Source organism: Erigeron canadensis, chromosome 7 (genome assembly GCF_010389155.1).
Source record: "Erigeron canadensis isolate Cc75 chromosome 7, C_canadensis_v1, whole genome shotgun sequence".
In the NCBI taxonomy this organism is placed as follows: Eukaryota; Viridiplantae; Streptophyta; class Magnoliopsida; order Asterales; family Asteraceae; genus Erigeron; species Erigeron canadensis.
In genome coordinates this window covers 1,575,322-1,598,258 of record NC_057767.1, presented here as the reverse complement: position 1 = coordinate 1,598,258, position 22,937 = coordinate 1,575,322, and the positions used below count along the sequence as shown (strand labels likewise).

At 34.8% G+C, this 22,937-nt stretch overlaps 4 protein-coding genes across 14 annotated transcripts; all 4 read left to right on the top strand.

Annotated features, from left to right (window-relative positions):
- The first annotated feature begins 3,338 nt into the window (after positions 1-3,338).
- On the top strand, positions 3,339-4,850 carry LOC122607946. The gene is made up of 4 exons (XM_043781030.1): positions 3,339-3,415; positions 4,171-4,394; positions 4,487-4,681; positions 4,761-4,850. The coding sequence occupies exons 1-3, from the start codon at positions 3,362-3,364 to the stop codon at positions 4,533-4,535; spliced, it is 327 nt and encodes a 108-aa protein (XP_043636965.1). The 5' UTR covers positions 3,339-3,361; the 3' UTR covers positions 4,536-4,681; positions 4,761-4,850.
- Positions 4,851-4,871: 21 nt separating this feature from the next.
- LOC122607945 (pheromone-processing carboxypeptidase KEX1-like) lies at positions 4,872-7,672 on the top strand. Of its 11 annotated transcripts, XR_006325122.1 has the most exons (7): positions 4,875-5,458; positions 5,559-5,628; positions 5,721-5,769; positions 5,962-6,025; positions 6,522-6,565; positions 6,680-6,845; positions 7,272-7,672. XR_006325122.1 is itself a non-coding variant. In XM_043781027.1 (5 exons), the coding sequence occupies exons 3-5, from the start codon at positions 5,743-5,745 to the stop codon at positions 7,403-7,405; spliced, it is 327 nt and encodes a 108-aa protein (XP_043636962.1). In that variant the 5' UTR covers positions 4,895-5,458; positions 5,559-5,628; positions 5,721-5,742; the 3' UTR covers positions 7,406-7,672. The 11 variants fall into 11 exon arrangements, 3 of the variants coding, with proteins under 3 accessions (XP_043636961.1, XP_043636962.1, XP_043636963.1); XR_006325125.1 differs by lacking the exon at positions 6,522-6,565 and having other exon boundaries at positions 4,872-5,458; positions 6,738-6,845; XR_006325123.1 differs by lacking the exon at positions 6,522-6,565 and having other exon boundaries at positions 4,877-5,458.
- A 1,420-nt stretch (positions 7,673-9,092) lies between these two features.
- Positions 9,093-9,653, top strand: LOC122607124 (F-box protein At5g07610-like). The gene has a single exon (XM_043780042.1). The coding sequence runs from the start codon at positions 9,093-9,095 to the stop codon at positions 9,651-9,653; it is 561 nt and encodes a 186-aa protein (XP_043635977.1).
- Positions 9,654-18,605: 8,952 nt separating this feature from the next.
- LOC122607122 (F-box protein At5g07610-like) lies at positions 18,606-19,769 on the top strand. The gene has a single exon (XM_043780040.1). It carries the CDS (start codon positions 18,606-18,608, stop codon positions 19,767-19,769), a length of 1,164 nt encoding a protein of 387 aa, XP_043635975.1.
- Positions 19,770-22,937: the final 3,168 nt, after the last annotated feature.

Here is a 22,937-nt window from a genome sequence, read left to right as displayed (position 1 = left end):
TTTTATACATTAGTTTGGATATCATCATCTAATATACTTATAATACCTTTAAATCGATCTTAACCACTCATTTTTTTTATCTCACCTCAAATCTCAACCACTCAATTTTTTTTATTTCCTTCATAAATCATTTTAATCCTCAAATTCATTCAAAATCTTTTATCTCAAAAGTTGTACATCGATAAATTAGTAAAATTATATGAGTGTTATTAAAATTTCATGCTCTTTCATTAGAGTTGTCATTCGATATACTTTCGACGAATTTTTAAATCCAAAGGCGGAGCTCGTCCAGGTAGATTCAATAGCGGTACTAAAGGAGGGGCAATGGGGTCCAATGCCCCCCCTCAAAATTTAAATTTTGTCATGTAATTTTTTCATAAATTTTTAAAAATTTTCTATAGGTTTTTAACATTTTGTCCCCTTTTAGATTTATTTTTCATGAATTTTCTAATTTTGTTCCCTTTAAGACCATCACCGATCACCCCTATGACCAATCACCCCTATAATCGGTCACCTCCTATAACCTATTACACTCTATGATCTATCATCACCCACCATCTCATCGTCGCATTACGCGGATATTTGGCTAGTTATTGTCAGGGGCGGATGCACTATATTATCACCGGGGGTATTGCCCCCGACAAACCAATGCTTTATGTAATGAAATTTTAATAGTTTTCAATCTAAAGCCTGACCCAATTAAATGATGCCCTCAACTCAATTTTACGGTGCCCTCTTTGTTTTGAGAACAAAGTAGTAAAAAGGGATAAATGTTAGAATTTATATATGACATAATAGGATGTGGGATATAATAGGATTGTTTGCTAGAAATTAGATATAATTCACTTTCTGAGAGATTATATATTTCAGTTTTGTTTTCTCAACCATATGTCGTAACATTAACTTTTAATGTATTTATCTAAAATTTATTGTAATTAGGAGACACAGTAAAATATGAGGTTTTGAGTCTGATATTATTGTTATAGGTTTCTTTGTTATATTAACTGTTTATTATTTAGAAATTTGTAGTTTATAATTTTTAAATTATTGATGACTTGTTGTCTTAGTTAGTTAGTTCTACTTTACGTGTTTTCTAATAATATAATCAAAATAATAAGCTATTTATGTTATATTAGCGGTTTTTTTCCCGCTATTAATAATGTTTAGTTGATATTATGTCGGTGTATTACCATTTGGCTGTTACGGAAATTTTTTACAGCCGCTAAGTCAAATTCCTGGATCCGCCACTGGACTTATTGTATAATTATATCAAGTTGAAAGTTCCTTGAACTATACATATGTAATTATGTATGGTATCACTAGTTCAATTTGTAGTTTTAAATTCAAATCATGTATATGTATAGTTGAAAAGGTCCCTGAACGATCTATACGTGTGTGACTAGTTCAAATGTGTTTTCAGGACTAGAGCGTTTTATTGATAGTATTGATAATTAGCTATTTGTAGATGATGATTATTTAAACGGTAGTCACATTCAACTTTTTATGGACCACAGTCCACAATCACCATGTTGGCATATTCGTTTTGGAAGGTTATTGTTAGCTTATTAATTAACTTGGGTTAATGACTTAAAAATTTATCAAATATAATGATACACGAATATTTATTGTATGAATCCAGTTATAACTTTCTAACTTTTAACATTGAATGCTACCACGGCGAGTGTCAAGTAGTAAGTTTGCTAGCTTTTAATACATGTTAAAAGTCTGAAAGTTAAATACTAAGATATAAACAATCAACACGACTATACTTTGTGACATTCATGTATAATTATTTACATTTGAAGTCATTTAAAAATTAAAATAGTTAGTGGTTGGAAAGTGGTTTGTTGTAGCAGAAAATATTTGTAAAATGATAGATCCATGTGGACAGAAAAGATGCACTTAAGTGGTTAATTAACAATAGCATGATGGATTTAACACGAGTACAAGGCCAATGTCTTCATGACCTAATCGTTTGGTTCATATATTACCTATGTTATTAATTTGAAATTGACAAGTATTTAATCGGGGTCACCTGTCGGTATAAAAGCTAACTAGATCACATCGATCTATTTATGGACTACATTATCACGTTTTAGTTAATTTTGGAGGTTGCTTAGCCATCTTTTTCTTATAGAGTGTTTGGTACTTGATTATTGCACTTCAATTCCCTTTTAAACTCAAGGCTTAACGACTGCATTAGTGAAAACCTCAACCATAGAATATGAATGATATTCATTTTAAATTGTTGTTTTCATTCTAGACAATATTGAGAACAGTTTGTGAAGCTAGGTAGCTAAAAGTCTAAAACCATATAATCACTCCGATACTTAAATTAGTCTGCCGTTATCGTCCTACTTAGTAAACAACACAATCCCCAAATCCCCAATTTATTACGAGTATTTTTTTATTTTTTTATTTGAAAAGGCCCAAATCCCCAATTAATGATCAGGAAAATTGAGTATAGATAAAAGTAGGGATGTTCGTGGTCCGGTTTTGACTAAATCTCAAACCAAACCAGAATTCGCGGTTTCAATTTATTTCAAACCAAACCGGACTAGGTGTGTTGTCAAACCGGATCAAACCAAACCATGTAAGCCGGTCCGGTTTGACCGGTTCAACGGTTTCGTGATTTTTTTTTTCATTTTTACCCCCAAATAATTTTATACGTATATATTCCGTATATATATTTTTTTCTTTCTATTATTACTCAAATAAATATCACGAACACTATGATCTTAATATTATTAATAAAAACACTAATAAAGTTATAATTATATTGTGTTTTATACTCACAAAATATGAAATATTAAAGGTGATGAAGGACTCGAGTCTTATAATTTTGATCTTTGAGTGGAAAATAGTGAAGTAATGAAGATGAAAAAAATAAAAGGATAAACTAAAAATAGGAAAGAATGAAAGAAAAAGTATATATTTATATAATATAAATAAATGTTTATTAGAATATCTTATAATTGTCTACTAAATTTTTTTTTTATAATATATCTGAACTAAAATACCTGATAATATATTGTGCATAATACTAAAATATGTAAGTAGAATATCTTCAGTAAAAGTTGATAAATATGTGAAGTGAATATATTATATATATACATATATATCTTTTGGTCCGGTCCGGTTTTTGACGGTTTACGTTTTGCTCAAACCGTAACAGGACTAAGGAACCCGGTTTTTCAAAAATTAAAACGTCAAGCCAGACTTTAACAACTAAATCCGACCAAACCAATCAAAGTATCCCGGTTTGATCCGGTTTTGACGGTTTGATGAACACCTATAGATAAAAGGGGAAAATGGATAATAGATAAAGGGGAAAAAATAAAAAAAAAATAAAAAATAAACAATGTGCCTTCAATCTGATCCCTTCACTTCTGCTTGTCACCTCTATCAGTTTCAGGTCTGTATCAACTACTCTATTTCTTATATAACTTCTACAATGTAAACTGAAATTGGCTACTAATTGATCCTTTTTGGTTGATTATTTTGTACTTTTATATTTTGTACTAATTCCAACTTTCAATATATATTTCTAGATTATTATGTAAAGTTTGCTATTAAAAGATATAAAATAAACAATGTGAAATTTTGAATACTTTTTAAAGTATATATACCCACACAATAAAAACTCTAAATTAATACACCTTAGGTTCATGTTTGATTAATATATATGAACGGTATTTCAAGTAACCAGTTAAACTCATCTTTTTTGTTGGTCATGTTCATAACTGAATATTTTATTAAATCGTGAGCATAGGATCAGTATGTATTGTTCCATACGAGTCTCGTATATTTAAGAATGTGTATCGTATTAATTAGTAAGTAATTGTCACCTCTATCAATTTCAGTTCTGTATCAACTCTTCTGTTTCTTGTTTAACTATTTAAAATGAAACTAAAATTGGCTACTAAATTAATTCTCTTTATATTTAAATCGGACACTTTATATAAATTCCTAGATTATTATGTAAAGTTTGTTATATATATATATAAATTCATAATAACAGTTTGCTATAACTGCTGGTTGTATCTATTTTGATGTAATTTGGGTTTTTATGTAAAGTTTGTAATGTATAATATGTTGAGGATTTATAGCATAAGTAATGTATCGTATTGAATTAGTAAGTAATAAATTTATTTTCTCTTGTTAATTTAGGTAACTCGTAAGAAAATGACAACCCCACCCAACAACAGGATGTGCAATGCTTGCTCAGGCCAGGATCATATCCGACTTCTCGTCCAATCGTACGCGATAATTGCTCATGACCGTTCTAAAGAAGATATGGTCATTGAGTTGGAAGCAATGATTTCAGGTTCACTTGATCTTGTAAACGATCTGGATGTGGCTGACAGCGTGAGAAACTTTATGATTGATATATGGTATATATGTCCATATAAAGTCTTGTTGATTTTCTAAGTTTTTCTCTGTTGCTCGATTTTTACTGATTTTCGTTGTTGTTTGTTATTCACAGCCATTGCTATATATCGCCAAAGGTTGATCAACGAAGGGCCAGACTCTGACCCAGTAGGACTTCACGATTCTCATGCTGTCGGGGTTAGTAATCAACCTTTGGTTCCGAAAGAGGTGGCGGAATTGATGGATAGATTTGATGGCGTTTTCAAGCCGGAGTTGTATCCTGTTCATGTTTCTAATCGACCACAATTAAGTAAGTTGAAACTACTAACTTTTGATTAAAAACTATGACTGTGGATGTGCTGAAAATGTGTGATGTTTATACGTGTCAGGTTGTTGGCTCTGGGGTTGAGGAAATTTGTTACAAATTGGAATGCGATACGTGTAAACATGCTACCAACCAAATCCGAGTCTGAGGCAAGTTTTCTTGTTAAGTGTGCTGCTTTTTTCTTTTCTTCCACATGGATACTTATCATCAAATGCTGATTATTTTTTGGGCTGGGGCCGCAGATCGAGAATTCTAACACCCATCAATTTCAGTCTTCGGGAAATGACTTCTAATATATTGATCTTTGTAATATGACTACTAATTTAATTAGGGATTATAGCCTGGAATGTAGTGAATTATGACCACTTATATTATATGTAATGATCTTCTTTATCTATTTATTTTATATATGATTGTTATATGATTGAGTAGATGCCAGAAGTTGGAATTGCCCATACTCATTTTTGTCCCTTTACCGTTGGAATGCTGGAAGTAGGAATTAAGCTGTTATGTTTTAGCATAGAGTATAGTGCGTATGAAATTGACGCTAATTGCATGATAGTATTTAAATCTCACTATTACGTTGAATAGATATTGAATATGTAGGTTTTTGGTATCCTCATTGTGTAGATTGCATAAGATGTTTTGCTTGATAGGATGGATGCTGTTTCATTCATTTGTCAAATATGTTTTTATCCTAGATTATCAGTGAATGGTGTTGTTGAAGTTGATGGAGATAAGGATGAAGATGCAATGGATCAGGTGCGCAGATAATAAAGCCAAAAAGGTGTTAAATTTGCCGATTTTATTTTATTGATGACTTACTGACAAGTATATGGTTTATTTTGAACATTTTTAACAGAAAAAGGGTGTGCCTAGTGTTCGGTTGACTGCGATGAAAATTGAAAACCAACAAAATTTTGGCAGAACTGGTGCACACCCTCTTAATAACTGTATTCTGGTTGTGTTCAGTGATAAAAGTACAATTTTGTTTAACGAGTAAATGATTGTTGTTTTCCACCAGATTACAGAACGAAATTCTATTGATGATTTTAGGGGTTCTCAAGATTGAGGTTATTTTTTATACCAATCCTTTTATAAATATTCTGCTCTGATGTAAGTTTACCATGTGATTGATGATGATGAGCATGAGCGTGTGTTAGGGAAAGTAATAGGGTAACCTGATCAATCCTTACTTTATGACACATTCTGTAGGCTGTAGCATATATTATCACTAAGCTCTTGTATTTTTTGCAATTTTCTAGGACAAATATTAAATGGTTACCCGGAAAATGTTTGACAGGATGATCCTCAAATTAAGCCTTAGAGGTATGAAACAATGCTAAGCCTATTGCAAAGACTTAGAATTGTGAAAGTTTATTCAACTGTTTTTAGTCCCCCAAAGATGCCTGAAATTGATGAAGAGCTGGTAAGATCCTATATGTTTCAGTTTTGCAGCTGTTGATTATAGGTGTAAATTTTGATCCATTTGTTTAGGAATGGGTTGGTTTAGTTATGTTCAATTTTGAACGGCAAATTTAGATGAAAAAGAAAAATAACCTAATAGGGGAACTAGACAAATGAGCAAAATCGCCCAGATTCTAAATTGTTTCTATCTGAAGTTTAAGATCACTATTGTAATACAGATTGATCATTTATACATCTTTTAAAGAATGGCATATAAGTGTTTGCAAGGCAACCCAATATGTCCCGCCCCGAACTAAAAGTGACCCACTTCAACTCGTAGTAGTTTTGACCCGCCTTTAGATCCATCCATTTTGCCACCGATAATCCTCATTTAAACTGTTTTCAATATTATTTGCAGGCTGAAAAACTTCAAACCCTGTTCAAACAGGATTTTTATATTTGGTGAGAATAGTAACGTGTTTTGCTTGACTTGTTTCGCTTTGAAAGTTGGCAATTGGTTCTGTACTTAGATGCTTAAATTTGTGGTACTTCATATGTATTTCACTTGTCTTGCAGTTGAAGTGTTCATACGTGAAAACATTATCCCCCATGTTATATTTGGTTCATGTTGAAGGTATTAATGATAAGGATGATGATCATATTGAAGACGATGAAGATGACGAGGATGAGGATGGGGATAAGGAAGATGGTGAAGGAGAAGCAGAGAGCAAGCCTAAAAGAAGTAAGTTTCTTTGTCAATGTTTTGATAACAAGTGGCAAATGTGGGCACTGGGCAGGTTGGGTGGGTTGGGTATCAGGGACAACGGTTGGCTATTAAATGGGTCACTTTGGACTGGTTAAATTGAACAGGTGAGTCTTTTAGATCAGGAACTTGTTCTGTCCAAAATTTAAAAGCTATTATAACCAACAGTGTATCGATAGTAATCACAAAATTTATATTTAAGATAAGAATTCTATATCTCATTTAATAAAATGAATTTGGAGTTTTATCCGTAGTTCTTAAAAAAAGTTATCTCTTGAAAATCACCTGTTTTAAGTACATGTTCTTAACTAAATAGGTTGCAACTGCGATTTGCAGTTTAACAGACACAAGTTTAAGATACATGAATCAGTCCTGTAATAAAGTAATTGTGTTTGATTTCATCAGGATCTTATTTTACAAGTTGTCACTGTGAACTGCTAAAGGGTGGCAACGCAGTGTTGTTGACCTGGGAGAACGACTACCCAGGTGCCAGAAAAAGTAGCTTTCAATTTGGTTCATATTGTACGGGCCTATTGTGATGGGAATTGATTTTTGTGTCTAGTCATCTTAGGTTACATATTAGAATATCTCAAAGGCACAACTGAAAAGTATATGTTTTAGGACTGCCCTTTATTTTTGTCGATATCACTTGCCATCATTAGACTGTAAACAGTGGCAGTTTTTGGTGCCGTTACTAGTGTGGCTTTAGATACTGCTAAGATGAGCTTTTCCATATTGGATCTATGTCCTGACCATGTTACAACTCTAAATTTACCAAAATCAAGTTCAATTTAACTTGAAATCCATCCCCTTAACCATTTTGCCAATTATCTTCCAGTTTTGATGTGCTAAGACCGTAATATGTTTTGTTCACATCTATAGAACCTTCTGCACCATGAACTAATAATGATAACATGAATTACGTATATATACGAAAAGAATGCCATAGATAAGTTGCTGCAAACTAAATCTCATTGCCCAGGATTTGATAACGAGAGTAATTGCCTCATGTAAACACGTTATTTCAAAAGCGACAACTTGGTTATATTCTGCTAAAAAAACAATCTTTTCATATTATGAAACAGGAAATGTCGTTTAGTACGTGCAACTTGCTATTCAGGAAAACAAGCATTTGTTTCAAAACTACTTATATCCATATTTATATCAAATTTAAGTACATATATCGCTCTTGAATTGTTCGGCAAGATCAAACCTCTCAATAGTTCACAAATAAATTCAATGGCAAACCACTTTGATTAGATCATTTAAAAATCCTCCCTATATACTTGTATGAAACTTTCTTTTCGTTGTTGGTAAGAATCTTGTTTCGGTCCCAACATGGTGGCAACAGCAGTGCTATCACAGCAACTGCAGCTGCGCCTAGCTTTACCTCACCTGCAGCTTTGGCAGCTCCTCTGCTAGCTTAACAAAGGTGGCTACACCTTTGACGAATATAACCCTAAAAGCAACGATTGGTTTTACATTCATATCATCATATCATACTCAGAGTTGTCAGACTCGAGTTTCTTAAAATCGAATTTGTAAGTCCCACGAGCTCGAATTGTTGAAAAACATCCTCAACCAATCGAATTTCTAGATCTAGAAATTCGAACATGAACACCAAAACCATTCCCAGTAGATTTTATCAAAATCTGATGCGGCATTGTATCGAAATTTGAATGTCAATTCCTTGAAAATTGTTGAAAATGTAACCTCAAACCAACATAACACAATCTTTGACTCTAATACCATTTGTAAGTCCCTAGCCACCTGTATTAACGAGGTTAACAACTATATGTTGAAGTGTGGAATCCTTAAATTCAAGCAATCAACAAAAGGTATGAATGCAAAAAATGATAACAATAGCCGGAGCCTTGTATTAATGCCAAATACGTATAATTACAAGAATACACGAGCTCTGCCAAAACTAAAACTTATGATTAACCTTAATCTTAAGAATTAATCATTTAATTATACCAAACTACTAGTTTGTAGCTCCATGGGCTTGACCCAAACTCATTGCAGACCATGGGCTTGACCCAAGCTCGAGTTCATTATATCTAGGGTAGTCCATATCCTCAAAAAAAAAAAATTTTATCCTCAATTGCAGGGATTCAAATTCAAATACGCATACCCACCCAATAAGAATTGACCTGAACATCTTAGTTTCACTAAAAACCTCGTCAATTTGCGATTTATAGGGTTGTAGTTTGCGTTTCTGATCTCATGGCCGAGGGTGGTAATTATAACAGTAGAGTATCATCATCCGAAAGGCTGATGACGGATTACGACGGATCATCATCAGTTCACCAAGTCATGTTCAATGACGACCTTCTGATCGAAATCTTACTCCGTTTACCTCTTAATACCCTCTTTCTCTTCAAGTCGGTATCCAAACGCTGGTTATCTCTCCTCACGTCCCCTTCTACCGTCAAACTACGAGTCACCCGGTTTCCAAATATCCCTCCCTTGTCTGGTCTCTTTCTCCAGAAAACATGTTCTACCAATGACCACTTTCAACACGATTTCATCTCGTTGGATAGAAGCATCCCACCAGGCAGTAATGTAGAAGTTTTGCAGTCCTGCAATGGTTTGGTTTTGTGTGTTATCCGAACTAATCCTGGAAAGATTTACATATACAATCCGTCCATTAATACGTACAAGATGCTCCCACCATTATATGCAGATGGTTTGAAATCGGACCATATGAGATTGGCTTATGACCCCACAAAATCACCACACTACAAAATAATGGTTGTTCAAGAGATAGCTCCTCGACGACTTTAGGTTCGAACAGGGATTTACTCTTCAGATACTCGTAGTTGGAGATTGGGTCATAAATTTCCTGAAGGATACTTTAGGAATTTTGACAGGGGAGTATATCGGAATGATGCAATTCATTGGTTAGATGATACGAATGAGGTTATGCATATTGATTTAGATGTAGAGTATCCACGCTATAGAATCACAAAACTCTCGAGAACCTTGGATAGGAACAGCTACAAAGAGTTGTTTGAGTCTCGTGGTTGTTTGTTACTTGCTTGTGCGGGCGATCCTAATCCCACACACTTGGAAATCTATGAGATGAAGGATGGGTATTTTAGGTGGTCAGTGAGAAGCATTGTTAAGTACGAAGACACTAGTATTGCAGCGTTTCTTAAAACCTGGAACATGTCTACCTTGGGGTTTGTTTTCAACGTTCTGTATATTGTGTTGGGAGAAAAAGAAGAGGAATCGTTCGTTGTGATGAACCTAAATGGAAAGGTTGTAAAATACAATCTTTTGTCGAAGACTCTTCACATGCTCTGTGATATCGACACACATTTGATTAAATTCCGCACCTTTCCGTTCATTGCATCTTTTGCTTAGGTTAGATTTTCAATATCTAATGTTTTGTTGTCATTACATGAATTAGGCACTTTTTACTTATGTTTTGTGATAACAGTACTACTGCTATTATGTTACCCAAAATGTGTCACAATTTTCATTTGCACCATTGAAGAAGGATTCACATCACTAGCTATATGTTAATTGTACTGTATCGAGATCTCTAGCACCCGAGTACAACGGGTTAGTTAACATTGACACTAATTAGTCATATTGTAACTAAGCCAAAAAGAAAAGTCAACAGGACCACACAAATATAACACAAAAGGATAACCATACATACAAGTATACAACTTTATAATTCACATGTATCTATGCATTTTATACAAACTTACAGTGCAATTTGTTATTTTTATATCATAAACAAGAATTACATACAAATGTATATTTGTATTTAACTTATAAAGCCTACCTTTTATTGATTTCTTAATCGGGTAAAAAGCATTTTTTCAATTTTTTGGATCTAGTGTAATTTTCAGAGGTGTGGAGGATCTCCTCACATTGCAAGAGTGGCATATGCTTTAGCTTCTGCCCCAAAGTTCAAACATATACCTGTCTTTATCAGTCAATGCTGTGCGCATGTGAATTTGGCATCTCTAAAATATTATTGTAGGTTCATCAAAGCCAGCATCAATACAGATCAACATACTCACATCAGTAAACTGGGATAATCTTAAGGCCTTAAAAGTTTTGGAGGAGAACTTGATTTTCCAACTATGTGCTCCATCTCAATTAGCTTACATAGCATAGTTTTTGAATCCATAAGCAAGGTTAAATAGAGAGTAGCACAAGGGAATTATGTAAGATCAGAGTCAGAGCAATGAATTAGAGAACTTATAGAACCCAAACTCGAGTAAATTTACAAACTCAAGCTGTTAGACTATAGGTGGTGATGCGGCCCAAGTGTTGAAGAGAAAACAATGATATATTTTAAGGCCAAAAATAGAACTTTTAAAGGTGGCTCACTAAAATGCGCAAAACTTTTGCTTCAGGGCTCCATTTTCGACATACGACCAGTCAAAACGACTGATGGAACGAGAAGCATCAGGTTGCAAACAGTGAAGGCGGTTCCGGTCAACCTTCGGGCCCAAAACGCCATTTTGTACGAGTTATTGGCTTTTTTATTTACTTTTTGGGTTTTTTTTTATTTTCTGTTTGTCATAACTTTTGTCCCACTTGTTATTTTAGGCCTGTTCAAATTTTGCTCTACTTTATATATGATTGTAAACCTAATAGGTTACTCAGTTAAAATTCAGTGTACTCCCTATACACATTATGTTAGTGTGAAAATCTCTAATTCTTATTATTCTTTTGAATCAACGAATTTTAAAAGAATCGTTCATGGTATTCTCGTGAATCAACAAGTTTAATTATTTATCTAAAGTTTTCGTTTGCGTCAGTTGGTCACACTCCAGTTGTCATACTCCAGTTAGCCGCACTCGAGTTGTCCGACTCGAGTTTCTTGAACTCAAATATGAAAGTCCCACAATCTCGAATTGTTGAAAAAAAGCGCACTCAACCAATCGAATTTCTAGATCTAAAAATTCTATTATGAACACCAACAGCAAATCCCAGATCATCAAAATCTGGTGCCAAAAACTTGAACCTGAAGGCAGAGTTGACTCTTGAGAGCAATGTAATACAATCTATGACTCTGAGAGCACTTGTACGTCCATATATATCCACCCGGATCTATGAGCTTAACAACTATATGTTCAAGTGTGGAATCCTTGAATACAAGCAATCAACATTAAGCATAAGCGCAAACAATGATAAAAATAGCCGGAGTCTTGTATTAATGCCATATACATATGATTACAAGGATACACAAGCTCATGTATCTAACCAAAACCAAAACTGACGATTAACCTTAATTCTAAGTTTTAATCACTAATTATAACAAACTAAACAGGCCACACGAGTTTGTAGGTCCATGGGCTTGACCCAAACTCGTGTAAGACCATCCGACTCTAGTATGTAAATTCTGTTGGGGAATTTCAAGTTACAAGGGTAAGAAATCAATAATCGGATATCTCTTTGTATCGTGATATCACTTTCCGAAAACAACAATTCGACCCTATCTGCCTGGGTTACACGAATTTTGTTTTGGGATAATACAAAGAGTAATGTTCAAGATTTTGGCAGAAATCTATAACTCGTTCGCTAAAAAGTATTTCGTGTTTTGTATCTATTTTCTCACGTATAATTCTCAAGACAGAGACACCCAAAAGTTGCAATAACTATGAACTCAATATGTGTTCTCTGTGTACTCATGCATCTCTACATGGATATATATTTATAAGAAGTTGGAAAGTCCACATGTTTAAATTAGATCACATAATATAATGAAACAAGACTTTTGTATGTGAAAATAAAGAACTGAAAATGAAAGCATGAATATGGCATGTGAATTGATGAAGTGAAAAACTAGTTCACAATAGCTAGCCTATATTGCTATTCATTTTCAAAGTTACTGCACATTTCACTTTTCCATGTTTCATGCAATTCAATTTTCAAAGTTGTCATTCTTGTAAATCTCATGAAAAAAACATTACTATTATGTGATCAAAGATTGTCAATCAGTTATTATAAAATTAACAACAACCATCAGTTATTGCAATGCTTTCAAGGTCCAGGATGTTATTCACTTAATGGGCGTACACTCCGTACCTCCAAACCCAAAGTATCATAATCATATCCCTCAATTACACTAAATTAATAACAATCCACCCCAATTTAGTGCAATTCCAATATATGAGAAAATAGTCAAAACAAAACTTATGCGTAAATGAAAATGTCTTGAAGATTGAATTTTCATCTTAGTATATTACCCATTCCAAATATTCGAGAATCAGGGTGTTCTAAGAATTGAACCCTTCAACCCATTTGAATACCTGAAAATAATATACACATAAGCCTTCAAACACTCTAAAGCTATCTTGACGCTATACAAGCCTTGCGTCCATATCCATTCATGAATGTATCCAAAGCCAAAAGTCCAAAGCTTTCTTGAAGCGGCAAAACTTCACATTCATATAGGTAGTTCTACTTTATTCATGCACCTGCTATTGCACTTTTTCAAAGGAACTATTAAGAAGCTACACTTCAACCTAACTATCTGCAGGTCTGAGCACATACCTTGGGATGATATGTAAAAACATGTGCTCCAAGTTCTAAGTGTAAGCTTTCCACATTGAATTCAGCTTCTGATTAATATCAAAAGGGAATTGGGTATCTCACAATTAGAAATTTAGGTGGACTTTAAACCCATCCCTTCAGCAGACTTATTAACCAAGTCTCTAGCTAATCCCTTCGTCAAGTGATCAGCTAAATTTTGTTGAGATCTTACAAACTCTATAGAAATCACCCCATTCGTGATAAGTTCACGAATCATGCTATGTCTAACACCTAAGTGTCTAGACTTTCCATTATACATCTGGCTATAAGCCTTTGGCCATGTAGCGGCACTATCACAATGGATAGAAATACTATAGGTTTTGGCCACAATGGAATCTCATAAATCAAGTTTCTTAATCATTCTGCTTCTTCACCAGCAGCAGCTAATGCAACAAACTCAGATTCCATTGTTGAGTTGGTAATACAAATTTGCTTCTTGGAAGCCCATGAGATAGCACCTCCCCCAAGCAAAAATACCCAACCAGATGTAGAAGAATGATCTTCAACATTGGTTATCCAACTCGCATCAGTATACCCTTCTAAAACCGAAGGAAACCCAGTATAAGATAAACTATAATCCATAGTTTTCTTCAAATACTTTAGTACCCGCCTAATTGCTTGCCAATGATGAGTACCAGGATTACTAGTATACCTACTCAATTTTCCCATAGCAAATGCAATGCCAGGTCTTGTACAAGTCATGGCATACATCAAGCAGCCAATCACCTTAGAATACTCAAGTTGTGATACAGCTTCACCTTTGTTAGGCATCAGCTTCATACTTGGATCCATAGGTGTACTCACCGGAGTACAGTCAAAACAATTGAATTTCTTTAGCACCTTCTCAATGTAGTGAGATTGAGAAATTAAAATTCCTTTGTTTTCACGTTTGATCCTTATACCAAGGATAACGTCAGCCTCCCCCATATCTTTCATGGAGAACTTTGATGACAAAAAGTCTTTTGTTAAGTCAACCTGATTTTGGTCAGTTCCAAATATCAACATGTCATCAACAAATGATGACTCCTTTACCAGAATCATCAAATTTGCTATATACACATTTGTCAGCTTGGTTTAAATGATAACCATTTGACAAAACCACTTCGTCAAACTTTTGATGCCATTGTTTAGGTGCTTGTTTTAATCCATATAAGGATTTAACAAGTCTGCAAACCTTGTTTTCATTTCCTGGCATGACGAAGCCTTGAAGTTGGTTCATATAAACCTCCTCATCCAGGTCACCATTCAAGAATGTTGTCTTCACATCCATCTGGTGAATGACCAGATTGTGAATTGCTGACAAAGCAATCAGCAGTCTAATGGTATAGATACGAGCCACTGGAGCATAAGTATCAAAATAGTCAATTCCAGACTTTTGTCTAAAGCCTTGAATGACCAACCTTGCCTTGAACTTTTCAATAGTTCCATCTACCTTCATTTTCTTTTTGAAAATCCATTTGCAACCTAATGGTTTGCAACCTGGAGGTAGATCAGCCAACACCCAAGTGTTGTTGCCCATAATGGATTCTATCTCATCATCAATTGCTTCTTTCCAGAAGGCAACATCCTGAGACTTCATTGCTTCATCAAATGTTTTTGGATCATCCTCAACATTGAAGCAATATGAATATTGGGTAAAAGCATCATCACTGGAACCTTCAATTAAGTATAATTGAAAATCTGGTCCAAATGATTTAGGTTTCCTTTCTCTTTTGCTTTTCCAAAGCTCAAGTGACTGATCAACAGCCTTTTCAGAGACTTCAACATTACAATCCTTATCGGTTCCATTGGAGCTAGAAACCATATCCTTTGGTCTAGGTATAGATGAGAAACGATTCTCATGAAAGATTGCATCCCTTGAATCAATTACGAAATGAATCGCATATGAATCATTAGGTTCAATAACATAGAACCTATAAGCCTTGGAATGTTCAACATATCCAATAAATATGCAATCTATACCTCTTTCACCTAAACTTTTCTTCTTGGGATCAGGCAATTTTACAATAGCCCTACAACCCCACACCCGAAGATAATTCAAGTTTGGTTTCTTTTTATTCCAAAGTTCATAAGGTGTAATCTTGTTCCTTTTGTTAGGAACTCTATTAAGCAAATAACAAGCTGTAAGTACAGCTTCCCCCCAAAATCCATTACTTAAACCTGAATAGGATAACACGGAATTAACCATTTCTTTAAGGACCCTATTCTTTCTTTCTGATATACCATTTTGTTGTGGTGTATACGGAGCCGTAGTCTCATGGATTATCCCAACGGATTGGAAATATGTTTGATCAATATATTCACCTCCCCTATCCGTTCTAAGCCTTTTTATCAAAGTCTTTTGTTGCAATTCTACTTCAGCTTTAAATATTTTGAATTTATCTAATGCTTCATCCTTAGTGTGTAATAAATAAACATAACAATATCTAGAAGCATCATCAATAAATGTCACAAAATATTTATTATTCCCTAAAGTAGGAGTTGCATGCAAATCACATAAATCACTATGTATTAATTCCAAAATTTCATAATCACGTTTCACATTTTGAAATGGTTTCTTAGTGATCTTTGTCAACATACATGTTTTACACTTTTCATAGTTTATGTCAAAGGCCGGTATTAATCCATCTTTAGACATTTCTTGCATTCTTTTAAAGTGTACATGTCCTAGTCTAGCATACCAAAAAGTAGAATCATTTATGCTAGAAGTTGAAATAAAAGCAAAGTTGACATTCATGTGATTAATGTTAAGTCTAAACATTCCATTGCACAAATAACCAAAACCAACAAACATGCCATGTTTTGACAAAACAAATTTATCAGATTCAATAACTTGTTTATAACCACAATTATTTAAAACACTACTTGAAACCAAGTTTTTACGAATTTGTGGTACATGCAAAACATTAAATAAAGAAACAACTTTTCCAGAATTAAAACTCAAATCCACACTTCCACGTCCAAGTATTGGGGCTGTTGACTCATTTCCCATATGAAGAACTGATCCGTCAGTCACTGACTCGTAAGTCTTGAACCAACATCTATCCTTGCACACATGGGTATTAGCACCCGAGTCAACCCACCACGCAACATCATCATCCTGCACAAAATCAGCCTCAGTTATATATGAAACATAATAATTCTCAAATGAATCATTATATATATATTGACCTTTCGAGTTTTGGTTGTTAAAACCATTTCCCAAACCGCTTGTGCCAGATCCATTGGTATTTTTATTACCAATATTAACTCTGCAATCCCGTTTCAAGTGTCCGGATTTGCCACACTTCCAACAAGCCAAGTTAGACTTCTTGTTGGGACCAACTTTGTTAGCTTCTTGATGTTTACGTTTCCCCTTCTTGTCATTATATCCGGTGGATTTTTTATGTTCCACCATATTGACTGAATACGTGCCAACAACATTGTTGCCTTTTGATTTGTCAATATCATGCGCCCTGAGAGATTCCTCAATACGCAAATGACTACCCAACTCAACAAGAGTTAACTCATCCTTCTTATGTTTCAAAGAATGCTTAAATTCTTTCCACGACGGAGGGAGTTTATCAATGATACTAGAGACTTGAATAGTCTCATCCATATTCATTTTATGTTGTGTGAATTGACCAAGTATGCGAATGAGCTCATTGTATTGTTCCATGACCGGTCTAGAATCGACCATCTTGTAATTATTAAAATTACTCACAAGGAACGTTTTACTAAAGGCATCCTCAGTCATATACTTGGTCTCTAAAGAGTCCCATAGTCCTTTAGCAAAAGCATCGTTTTGGTAAATATCAAAAAGAGCATCAGACATACCATTGAGGATTAATCCTCAAGCAATGTAGTCATCATTCTTCCATTTGCTCCTTTTCCGAATTTGATCAACGGTAGCATCATCACCATCTTCTGGACAAGGAGTGCTTAGCACATAAACCACCTTCATGGTGGTGAGGAGAAAGTGCATCTTCCTTTGCCATCTACGAAAATTCATTCCTTCAAACTTATCGAGCTTGTAGAAATTAGCAGTCATATGCTTCATCGTAGACGCCATTGATTTCAGTAAAATTGTTGTTTTCGATTGTTGGGGAATTTCAAGTTACAAGGGTAAGAAATCAATAACCAGATATCTCTTTGTATCGTGATATCACTTTCCGAAAACAACAATTCGACCCTATCTGCCTGGGTTACACAAATTTTGTTTTGGGATAATACAAAGAGTAATGTTCAAGATTTTGGCAGAAATCTAGAACCCGTTCGCTAAAAAGTATTTCGTGTTTTGTATCTATTTTCTCACGTATAATTCTCAAGACAGAGACACCCAAAAGTTGCAATAACTATGAACTCAATATGTGTTCTCTGTGTACTCATGCATCTCTACATGGATATATATTTATAAGAAGTTGGAAAGTCCACATGTTTAAATTAGATCACATAATATAATGAAACAAGACTTTTGTATGTGAAAATAAAGAACTAAAAATGAAAGCATGAATATGGCATGTAAATTGATGAAGTGAAAAACTAGCCCACAGTAGCTAGCCTATATTGCTATTCATTTTCAAAGTTACTGCACATTTCACTTTTCCATGTTTCATGCAATTCAATTTTCAAAGTTGTCATTCTTGTAAATCTCATGAAAAAAACGTTACTATTATGTGATCAAAGATTGTCAATCAGTTATTATAAAATTAACAGCAACCATCAGTTATTGCAATGCTTTCAAGGTCCGGGATGTTATTCACTTAATAGGCGTACACTCCGTACCTCCAAACCCAAAGTATCATAATCATATCCCTCAATTACACTAAATTAATAACAAATTCTGGTTTATTCAACTCGAGTTTACTAGACTGAAATTTGTACATAAACACTCAAAAAAGTCAGAGTTCATTACAAGTACAGTTTTTCGAGTATGCTTTGTCACATGGATTACACTTGACAAAAAGAAAAACCCCTAAAAGTCCTTAGCCTAGTCATGTTTATGACAAGTATGCATCACACACTCATATAGTCTGATATAAAATTGAAGGTTACTATACGATAATCAAAATTCATGGTATATATATAATTTATATTAAGATACGTACAGGGTAGCCCATATCCTCAATTAATCGAATTAATTTAAAACCTTCCAAGTCGTCAATTTATAGGGTTTTAGTGTGCGTTTCTGATCTCATGGCCGAGGGTGGTAATTATAAAATTAGAGTATCATCCTCCAAAAGGTTGATGACGGATGACGACGCTTCACCATGCGTACACCAAGTCTTGTTCAACGACGACCTTCTGATCGAAATCTTACTCCGTTTACCTCTTGTGTCCCTCTTTCTCTTAAAGTCCGTATCCAAACGCTGGTTATCTCTCATCACCTCCCCTGTTTTCTTCAATCTACGGGTCATCCAGTTTCCAAATATCCAACCCTTGTCTGGTCTCTTTCTCCATAAAACAATTTCTACCAATGACCACTTTCAACACGATTTCGTCTCGTTGGATAGCAGCATCCCCGCGGGCAGTAATGTGGAAGTTAAGCATTCCTGCAATGGTTTGATTTTGTGTGTTACCCAAACTAATCCTGGAAAAGTTTATGTATACAATTCGTCCCATAACATGTTTAAGATGCTTCCACCGATATATGCAGATGCTTTGAAATCGGACCGTATGAGATTGGCTTATGAACCTACAAAATCACCACACTACAGAATACTACATTTTCGATGGATAAATCCTCGTAGCCTTGAACGACAAATTTACATTCAAACATGGGTTTACTCTTCAGAAACTGGTAGTTGGAAATTTGGTTATAATTTTCCTGAAAGATACTTTCGTAGGAATTTTGACAGTGGAGTGTATTGGAATGATGCAATTCATTGGTTAGATAATAAGAATCGGGTTTTGCATTTTAATTTAGATGTAGAGCATCCACGCTCTAGAACTACACAACTCCCGAACACCTTGGATAAGTTCATCAGCCATCAAGAGTTGTTTCACTCTCGTGGTTGTTTGTTAGTTGCTTGTGCAGTCAATAATCCACATCCCAAACACTTGAAAATTTATAAGATAAAGGATGGGTATTCTGGTTGGTCAGTGAAATACATTGTTAAGTACGAAGACACTGGTATTGCGGCGTTTCTTAAAACCTGGAACATGTCTAACGTGAGGTTTAGTTTCAATGTTCTATGTATTGTAATGGGCGAAAAAGAAGAGGAATCGTTCTTTGTGATGAACCTAAAGGGAAAGGTTGTAAAATACAACCTTTTGTCGAAGACTCTTCACATGCTCTGTGATATCGACAGACAGTTGATTAAATTCCGCACCTTTCCATTCATTGCATCTTTTGCTTAGGTTAGATTTTCAATCACTAATGTTTTGCTGTCATATATTACATCAATTAGGTGCTTTTTACTTGTGTTTTTTGATAACAGTACTATGGCTATTATGTTACCCGAAATGTGTCACAATAATGTTCATTTGTACCATCGAACAAGGATTCACATCACTAGCTATATGTTGATTTGTACTGTATCGAGATCTCTAGCACCCGAGTACAATGGGATAATTAACATTGATACAACTTTATAATTCACATGTATCTATGCATTTTTTACAAACTTAATTACATTGCAAATAAACAAGAATTACATACAAATGTATAATCTAGTGTAATTTTCAGAGGTGTGCAGGATCTCCTCACATTGCAAGAGTGGCATATGCTTTAGCCTCATATCTAAAAATTCGATTATGAACACCAACAGCAAATCCCAGATCATCGAAATCTGATGCAGAAAGATACTGAAACTTGAACGACAATTCCTTACGAATTGTTGAAAATCTAACCTCGAACCAATGGAACACAACCGGTGACTCTGAAAGCACTTGTAAGTCCAGAGCCACCTGGATCTATGTGGTTAACAACTATATGTATAAGTGTGGAATCCTTAAATCGAAACAATCCAAAAAATAAAAAAAAGCATGAACGCGAACAATGATTACAATAACTGGAGTCTTGTATTATTCCAAATACATATGATTATTACAAGAATACACGAGCTCATGTAGCTAACAACGCCAACCAAAACCGATGATTAACCTTAATCCTATGTTTTAAACTTTTAATCACTAATTATAACAAACTAGACAGGCCAACAAAACAGGCCATACGAGTTGTAGGTCCATGGACTTGACCCAAATTCGTGTCTCTAGTATGTAAACTCCACTTCATATAGAATTACAGTTGACAAAAAATAAAAACCCCATAAAAGTCCTAAGCCTAGGCATATTTATCACAAAAAATTGAAGATTACAATATAAGATATTCAAAATTAATGGTATACATACATACCATATTCCAAATTTCCAAATATGAATAAGATCCGTATAGGGTAAGTCATATCCTCAATTAATCTTAAATTATACGTAGGGATTCAAATTCTAATTTAAATAGGCGTACCCACCCTCAACTAATTAATCACTAAAAACCTCCTAAGTCGTCAAATTTGCGATTTATAGGGTTTTCTTTTGCGTTCATGGCCGAGGGTGGTAATAACATTAGAGTTTCATTATCCAAAAGGCTGATGGCGGATGACGACCCTTCATCATCCGTGCACCAAGTCGTGTTCAACGACGACCTTCTGATCGAAATCTTACTCCGTTTACCTCTTATCTCACTCATTTTCTTAAAGTCCGTATCCAAACGCTGATTATCTCTCATCACCTCCCCTGCTTTCTTCAATCTACACTCACCCGGTTTCCAAATATCCCTCCTCTGTCTGGTCTCTTTCTCCATAAAACAAATTCTACCAATGACCACTTTCAACACGATTTCGTCTCGTTGGATAGTAGCATCCCCCCGGGCAGTAATGTGAAGGTTTTGCAGTCATGCAATGGTTTGGTTTTGTGTGTTACCCAAACTAATCCTAGAAAGATTTACGTATATAATCCGTGCAATAATATGTTTAAGATGCTTCCACCAGCATTCCAGATGGTTTGAAATCGGACCGTATGAGACTGGCTTATGATCCTAAAAAATCACCACACTACAAAATACTGCATAGTCAACAGATAGTTTCTAGTAGCCCTAGACCACCAAAACTTTGCATTCAAATACGGATTTACTCTTCAGAAACTGGCTGTTGGAGTTTTGGTCATATATATCTTCGGACATGGCTTTGTGGGAATTTTGACAGGGGAGTATATTGGAATGATGCAATTCATTGGTTAGATGATACAAATTGGATTATGGAATTCAAGTTAGATGCAGAGAATCCATACCATAGAATCACACAACTCCCGAAAACCTTGGATAGGACTGGCTATAAAGAGTTGTTTGAGTCTCGTGGTTGTTTGTTGCTTGCTTGTGCGGCGATCCTAATCCCACACACTTGGAAATTTATGAGATGAAGGATGGGTATTCTAGTTGGTCGATGAGAAGCATTGTTAAGTACGAAGACACTAGTATTGCGGCGTTTCTTAAAACCTGGCACATGTCTACCTTGGGATTGGTTTCAACGTCCTGGTTATTGTGATGGGAGAAAAAGAAAAGGAATCGTTCGTTGTGATGAACCTAAATGGAAAGGTTGTAAAATACAATCTTTTGTCGAAGACTCTTCACATGCTCTGTGATATCGATAGACATTTGATTAAAACACGCACCTTTCCGTTCGTTGCATCTTTTGCTTAGTTTTGATTTTCACTGTCTAATGTTTTGCTGTCACCACATCAATTAGATGCTTTACTTATGTTTTCTGATAACACTATCTGCTAATATGTAAATGTGTCACAATGTTCATTTGCACTATTTAGTTGGATTCACATCACTAGCTATATGTTAAGGGATTATGGCACCGGAATGTAACCAACTATGACTAAATGGTTATGTAATGTAGTGACCATTCAAATTGGCTATCTGATGTAAGTACCTTTCATTTTTGTTCTTCTAATGTATCCTACCGGGTAACATCCTATTTGTAACCGGTAACGTCACGTTGGACGTAAAAAAGAATAGGGATTAAGGCACCAGAGTGTAACCAACTATGAGTGAATGGTTATGTAATGTAGTGACCTATGAAAGTGTTAAAATTGATGTAAGAACCTCCCTGTTTTGTTCACTTGATGTATCCTACCGGGTTACTCCGACGACTTAATACTTTGGTGATCTTTTTCGGCTTATTTCCAGCACTATCTTCGGTAACAACAATTTTTCCAGAGAGCAAATGTGAAACTGTAACTCAATGTCTAATTTCAATCCCGAACACAAATCAACACTAGATATAGATAGATGCATATATACATTAACTGATTTCAAAACACGATTCAATAATAATCATACTCAAACCCTAATCCCCAAATCGGATTATGTTATGATCACCCCATCATCGTTAACCATAAAGATTCGGCAATCCCATTGCCACCACAATCAAGATCCAACAACTTTGGTTTACAATGGGGTAAAAGTGGGGAATTTTGACAGGGAATGAAGACGGTGGTTGTCTGGGTGGCGGCTGACATCTGTTT

What these genes read in the sequence shown, in the direction of transcription:
- LOC122607946 (XM_043781030.1), top strand. Translation starts at nt 3,362, where the DNA reads ATGTGCCTTCAATCTGATCCCTTCACTTCTGCTTGTCACCTCTATCAG. An exon ending in GTCACCTCTATCAGTTTCAG is followed by an intron (nt 3,416 to 4,170) that starts GTCTGTATCAAC and finishes TTGTTAATTTAG; the next exon opens with GTAACTCGTAAGAAAATGAC. An exon ending in AACTTTATGATTGATATATG is followed by an intron (nt 4,395 to 4,486) that starts GTATATATGTCC and finishes TGTTATTCACAG; the next exon opens with CCATTGCTATATATCGCCAA.
- LOC122607945 (XM_043781026.1), top strand. Translation starts at nt 5,354, where the DNA reads ATGGATGCTGTTTCATTCATTTGTCAAATATGTTTTTATCCTAGATTA. An exon ending in ATGAAGATGCAATGGATCAG is followed by an intron (nt 5,459 to 6,679) that starts GTGCGCAGATAA and finishes CTTGTCTTGCAG; the next exon opens with TTGAAGTGTTCATACGTGAA. An exon ending in AGAGAGCAAGCCTAAAAGAA is followed by an intron (nt 6,846 to 7,271) that starts GTAAGTTTCTTT and finishes TGATTTCATCAG; the next exon opens with GATCTTATTTTACAAGTTGT.
- LOC122607124 (XM_043780042.1), top strand. Translation starts at nt 9,093, where the DNA reads ATGGCCGAGGGTGGTAATTATAACAGTAGAGTATCATCATCCGAAAGG.
- LOC122607122 (XM_043780040.1), top strand. Translation starts at nt 18,606, where the DNA reads ATGGCCGAGGGTGGTAATTATAAAATTAGAGTATCATCCTCCAAAAGG.